Below are 6,971 nucleotides of genomic sequence, written 5' to 3' on the forward strand. Positions count from 1 at the left end.
GACACGACTATTCAGCGTCTGGTCACGTCGATATCGAAGGTCTCCGATAATATGCGACGATAATGTTGTGCCTACATTTCACCGTCGACGATCTTTATGCGAGCGCAAACGCGAAAAGACTTTCTCGCGTAATTGCGAATACAGTTAGACTCAATCGGGTAAATTGGGCGTTTTTTCATTGTCAGTAGGGGGTAGGCTCCCAAGCAAGAAATCGTGTGACAGTTAAACACGCGAAGCGCGAAGAAAAATTTCTCTACTATTTTAGTTTATTGTAATGTACGACGATTTACTGAAAATGTGACTGGACCCTGGATCTGCCAATGCGTCGGAACTGATATTTTAGTCATCAACATCCCAAGTGTCTCAGCGACAATTGTAATTTTTGGTTGGCATTGCAAGTTCACAATCTGAGCAATTCATTCTCGATAATATAATAGGAAATTACATCGCGGGCCACGCAAAACCTCTCGCGGGCCACATTTGGCCCGCGGGTTGGCCACCCCTGATATAGATACGCCCATTCGATAATTTCAGAGCCGGAGCCGGAGCTGGAGCCGGAGCACTGGTAATAATGCGGCTCCGGAGCTGGAGCCGGAGCTAATGTATGATAGAAGAAAGCTCCGGAGCCGGAGCTGGAGCAGTTTAAATTTTCGGCTGCTCCAAAGCCCTGCTACCAATGCAGCACCAGCCTTCCTGAATAACCTACTTATATGGTGCAACCTTATGTCTTTCTCGGCTTAGATTATTTGCTTTGAAGTGTTTCACATAATTTCCTTTCATAGCTTTTCGAACTATACAATTTAATGGATAATAGTCGGATCAAGTATACAGATATTTAATTGTGTATATCTCTCCAAAATCAACCGGTAGTAACGAAAGGGACCAACGGAATTTTAGTCTTGTTATTAAGCTATCGTTCAAACGTGGTGGAAATACCCTGATGAATAAATACCACAGGTGTCAAAAGAAGAACGAAGACGCAAATAAACAACTAAGGAAGAAAGAGTGTTACCGCCCATTCTCGGCAGAAGAAGCCTCATGCGTTCGATGTGACGGCCATAGGTAACATTTTTGAAAAAATAGTAATAATGATATTATTTTCTAACAATACCAGTTAATTTTATTATAATAATTATTATTAATAGTGAAGTTGCCCTGACCCATGTCGCCGTTTTCGGCTTTGTGCGCAACGGGCAATAATATTTTTCAAGAAATGTATGCCAATATATCTAATATCTGCTAGAATACGTGATGGGGCAGTTGGGAGAATTCACGGAAATAAATATCAGAACCTATACGCTTCATGGAATTATGAGCTCGACGACCTTGATAAATAAGAGCGGTGCCCATTTTCGATCAAGTGTCTCCAAAACACGCGTGAGAATCTGAATGATTGGATGATTCTAGTTTGGTCAAAAAAATCGGGAATGATGCAAGTTCCTATAGATTATTCGGTTTTTAACATTGATAGCTTGAGCTTGGCTCATTCGCTACCCACTGGCTATCAGGTAAGATCCATTCTGCAACGGGTTACCTTCGCGTGCAATATCACAGAAGTTTTGTCATTCACGGTTGAAAGATTAAGTTATCCCAGCGATGAAGACAAAAGAACAAATCAACAGACGGCCCCACACTCACAATATGTCGTTATTCACAGTCCTATGATCTACTACTCTGTATTGTATACGAACAATTCCAATAGCAGTACGGCATGGAACATATGGAATGACTTCTGTTTATTCCCAATAGTAAAGTTTGTAAACAATCGTTTTAAAAAGTGATTTATCACATTTCACATATCATCATCATATGACCTTGCTGTTTTCGCAATGTTTATACAAACCCATCCTCAAAAGATGAATATACGTTGATGGCGTTGCTGTATCACGGCTCTATCGCCAGAGCGGCTAACCCATCATATATAGAGTACAAACATACTCACAACCAATTACGCATAAAATGGCTCGCTTACTACATAACTAATATATACAGCACATATACTTCGTGAAAAGAAAGTATTATACAATCGAAAGTAACATATTGTTATAGAGTGTCCAAATACTTTGACTGTGGGTTGTTCATTCAATATTGCTTCCCGTCAGTGATATGGTTGTTTAGAAAGCCTTCTGAAATGTGATTTTAAGTTGGTGAGTCGATAAAATAGTACAACATTTTCATTGCAGTCTTACTTATTCATCACAGAAATTACTAGCACCACGCAAACGATATTGAGGATGATGCCGATAACAATTCCAATAATGTTCAGTGTGCGGGATGTCTTTGCTTTACGCTTTGCTTCGCGCGGATTTGAATACTTCATAGAATTTGCCTGAAAAGCAAATTTTATATGTGATGATGTAGGTGCTGCAAGATGCACTGACATTGCGGAATGCCCATGTTTATCGTAACAGCATCGGCTACGATCAGAAAACGTTTAATGTGCCTTCGAAAACAAAGAAAAAAATAGTTTTTTCATCGTCCACCGCTCCATTTCGAATGATAAACGTGCCATGGAATCAATAAATATGCGATTACCATCATTTTTTCACTATGAATAAAATTGAAAAAACTTCTCTAACTAAACTAATACCTGTCGGAATAATCCCTGTCCCGTTGTCAAAACCAGGAGGGTAGTGTCATAGTTAACGTTACCACGACTCCAACTCCTACTCAAAATCCAGGTATTTTCAAGCTACCGACTGTTACCGCCGAAACTTTCAACACACTGGCTCCTATTCCATATCCATTCCTTAAATGTTTTTACAAAATTCTGTCAATAATACTAACATGGCACCAGCTATAACAGTGGTTGGCAACCCGTGGTGCAAGTGCTAACTGCGGCATGCAAGATCTTATTCACGATACACTATATGTTTGACTTGTAAGTTATATCTTTCTCCTCCAACAAGCTCGATCAGACCCGAACCGCGTAGGGTTTATTGCGGAGTTGATATGTGAATCGGCCCAAACACTACAACGAATGCGACCTACCATTGTTTGTTTGTTTGAGGTATACATAGTGTTCGCCGACTACTATGGCCAATTGGTCATTTACACCAGGTCCATTTCATCATTTTTATTCAGTAACAGCCGACTTGTAGCACGGCCTACTTCTATAGGCTTTTATAAGACACCGCTTCCACGAATGATATTGCGAAAATGAGCCCAGATAAGCCTCCTACCATAAGCGTACTTGAAAGCGAATATGATCAACTTCTTATTAATTTTATCTAGTTTATGTCCTTTTTCTTGAAAGTTGAACACGGGTCGCAATCAATGCGGTCAACCGTATCTCGGTTGTTATCTCGGTCTCTAGAAATACAATTCACTCCCACCCAGTACTAGTCACTCAAATGACGTCGACAGCATTGTCACTCAAACACTTGCCATTTTTTCAATTGCAACTCAAATAAGCTGTCCTTCAGTTGAGCCAGTGTTTCCTAAACATTTCAGAACGCGGCCCAAATCAAATTTATCTTGGCATTTTGCGACTCGCAAGCTTCTCACGTCGAAATGGATGCATTTTAAAGTTAGTATCAGGGAGTGTTGGGATCAAGTCACTACCTTCGAGTCACGAGTCATTTAGAGTCATTGCACATTTTGACACGAGTCAAGTCAAGTCAATTGATTTTCGAAGGTGACTCAAGTCAAGTTAAGTCACTCGATTTTTGGAGGTGACCAGAGACAAGTCGAGTCAAGTCAAGTCACAAATCAAGTCAAGTTGCCCTTTCGAAGTATGAGGCATGAAAACGTCATTGCATTTTGGTGACTCTCTGAAATATAGATTGAGTGGTCATTGATTCTGAACCGATGAATGAGCATAGAGTCAACTATAATATAATTGACCAATCCGGATTTATGTCGGCAGAAAGAGTTTCTATATAATCTCAAAATTTCCCATTAATATATACCGCTATTTGTCTGTGTGTTGTCTTCCGTGTATTATAGTACAATTTGATTTTCTCTCGTCTCTTGTTATGACTACCGGTACAGCTGACTTTGCCTAGCGGTAATTTTTTATTATTGTATTATTACGTCATATTTTGCCAATTTGGTTTTCGTTTGAATCTCTCTCTGTATGCTTATTATTGTGCCGTTAACTCTCGATAAGGGACACACGGAAAGTCTTCGAGATTATAAATTCTTTACTGCAATGAATGTAGTTGTGAAAGCAATACTAGAGTTAAATATACAGGCAAGAAGGCGCTGTATCGCTCACATATACGTAGTGCTCCCAAACTACGCAAGTAATTGCATAACCTCAGTTTATAGTTACCTGCCAAAATAAAGAACAGAGAAAATATTTAATAAGATGCAATACATTACCGCCAATGGTTGAGAACTTGATAAACTCTCTTCGAATTAAATTTCAAGAAAACAAGAGGTCTGGTTAAGGTAAGAACAGAGAACAGAAATAGAAATTTTTCTAATAAATTACTTTGCTATACTGGGTTACGGCAACGCAAGCTTCGATCACTTCGTTTGCGGTTGATTGATTTGTGAAAAAACAGTAATGGAGGATTGGTAAAACGCACGATCATTGAATGATTGGTCGCTCTCACAGTGATTTTTATCGACACCGCAATTATACTTAATGACTTGAAATTGACTCGTAAATTTTGCTCCGATTCACGAGTCAATCCACATTTCTGATAGTCCGAGTCATCCCAGGACTGGTATCTTGGTTGTAATGACATGCGTCACGATTCGACTAGACTCTGATTCGAGTCGCGATGTTTTGGTGAATCGACTTGATTTGAGTCATTTTCCCGAAATACAGAAAATGACTCAACTTGTACACGAATTATTGTGCATGACTCGGCCAAGTCCGACATTTCATTGCAATTTTACATTGGATGAAATGTTTTTCTCTGTTGGCAGGGCTCAGATTGTAAGGGCATATCAATGTCGAAGGCTTTAACCAACGAGACGCGGTCATAATTAAGAGTTTTTGTTATGTTACCGATAAGAACTAGCTATCTATTATACCTGACTCGAAGTGACAATCGCTGCTATCCCCAGGCAGGGGCAACAGCATAGTGTCGTGAAGATGGATAAGCATAAGTAGTTTGGTACTGGTGGTTCACCTACCTGAAATGAAATAGAAATGCTTCATCATATACCTGTATAAGAACATTCGAGTTAAAGACAGATGTATATTTAGTAGGCCCAAGTTGACGCCAATAATATCTGTAAGATTGATTCCACTAGTTCACGGAAAATATCAGCTAGCTGACCAACGTGATGTAGAGTGGCTAATAAGACTGAGAAATTAACTTTCAAATCGTTGAATTGATTACCAGTCGATATACATAACATGTCTTGTAAATATCCGATCAGCGTGTGTCATACGTTGTCGGGTCGAAAAAAGTGAAGGATCATTATATATAATCCTATTCCAAAGATTCTGATCAGAATTATACGTATCGACTGAGCTTAGTTTTACAGGAATGCTGTCGAAAATATTTTGCTTGAAAAAGCGTCGCTACATCATTACCATGTGTTGTGGATAATGCTGAATCATTGGTTCGTTTACAACGACGCCAGGCTGATAAGCTGACATTTGTTGTACAGGAACTGGTTGGTTGGGATAAACCGCGTGCTCGTATTGTGGTGGAGGTATTGGGGCAGTTGTATATCCAGGCTTTTGTTGCATTTGACCTTGGTTTGTATCTCCAGGTTGCGGTTGTTGAAGCATTGCACCTTGATTATTTGCCTCGGATTCCTGTGAATACATTCTGAAGGGTTGCTATAACGCTTTAACTATAGGTTTAGGTTCGCTGGAAAAATGTACCAGTGTCAGTCATGGTTACCAGAATAGGCCAAGTATACGTATTGTATAGCGTTACCATACACCTCCCTTCATGAGGATTTGTCCTCCCTTTTCAAGAAATGTCCTCCCTTCGCCCAAACGTCCTCCTTTTTGGGCATTTGTCCTCTTTTTTAGCCAAAAATGTCACAAAAGACCACGAATCGCGCGAGATGAGGTCCGAATTGACGGGTATTTCGGGAGTCGAGTTGGAAAATGACCTTATTTAATCAACCCAATGAAATTGGCTGTGTGAAATAAAAAATCGCCCTTTTTGTCGTTCGCTATAGCAACTTCTACAGCTTGTTCAGTGTGTCCTCTTTTACGGATCTCAAAATATGCTAACCCTAACCTATAGGAACTTCGCCACCGTGATGACAAATGTTATACAACATAATAATAGGTAGCCTATATACTGCAACAGGTAGGCCTATACATAACATATGTAACACTAGGCTAGTCGCAATGTATAGGATACATTTGAAGTATTGAGTTTAACTGTTCAGCTACTGTCGCATAACTGTCCTATACGCTGTACACTTAAAATGCGGCCCAACTTGGCACTTGCATCAATGATAGACACCGATGTGGATTCCAGATAGACTTTCAACGCAAGCAGGTGCTGACGGGTAATCAAAGTTGCACTCAAGCCCAATAACTGTTGGTACCATGCCTGACTTCCACACTGTAGATTGCATGGGCGGTTCACTTCATACATGGCCGTAGTAAAATGGCATGTCACGATTGCGCGGCTTATATACTTATCAATGTGAGGCATGAATAATGCGTGTTTTTTTTCTAGGATGCAAGGTATTTTCGAGTCGGAGATAAACGTATAGTTAGCCTACATGAGACTTGACGGTTTCCGTTTGTGTTCAGGCAGCAAACTTGATCGTGTATCGTAGATACCGTTTATACTTGATAAAAATGGGTTGCTATATTCCTGTTCAATGGGATAAAACACCCTTGGAAATCGAAGTATACATAACTGATGATTGTTTGTCGCTGATATTTCGTTCAATAGTTACAATTACATCTGGAAATATTTCTTTCGCACCACTATGCATTCATACTACCCTCTATGACTCATAAATCTCTCTGCGAACTATAGGTAACAGTGCAGATGGCATTTACAATCTGAGCTGTAAAAACGATAGCCTAT

General features: G+C 39.8%; 1 protein-coding gene across 1 annotated transcript; it reads right to left on the reverse strand.

The window, feature by feature from the left end:
- Nucleotides 1–1,618: 1,618 nt before the first annotated feature.
- On the reverse strand, nt 1,619–6,074 carry LOC145454837 (uncharacterized). The gene is made up of 4 exons (XM_080332833.1): nt 5,498–6,074; nt 4,990–5,091; nt 2,190–2,329; nt 1,619–2,126 (listed from the first exon to the last, which is right to left on the reverse strand). The coding sequence occupies exons 1-4, from the start codon at nt 5,735–5,737 to the stop codon at nt 2,099–2,101; spliced, it is 510 nt and encodes a 169-aa protein (XP_080188959.1). The 5' UTR covers nt 5,738–6,074; the 3' UTR covers nt 1,619–2,098.
- Nucleotides 6,075–6,971: the final 897 nt, after the last annotated feature.

Source organism: Botryllus schlosseri, chromosome 13, assembly GCF_051294905.1.
Source record: "Botryllus schlosseri isolate E-star chromosome 13, Bs_hap1, whole genome shotgun sequence".
Taxonomy (NCBI): Eukaryota; Metazoa; Chordata; class Ascidiacea; order Stolidobranchia; family Styelidae; genus Botryllus; species Botryllus schlosseri.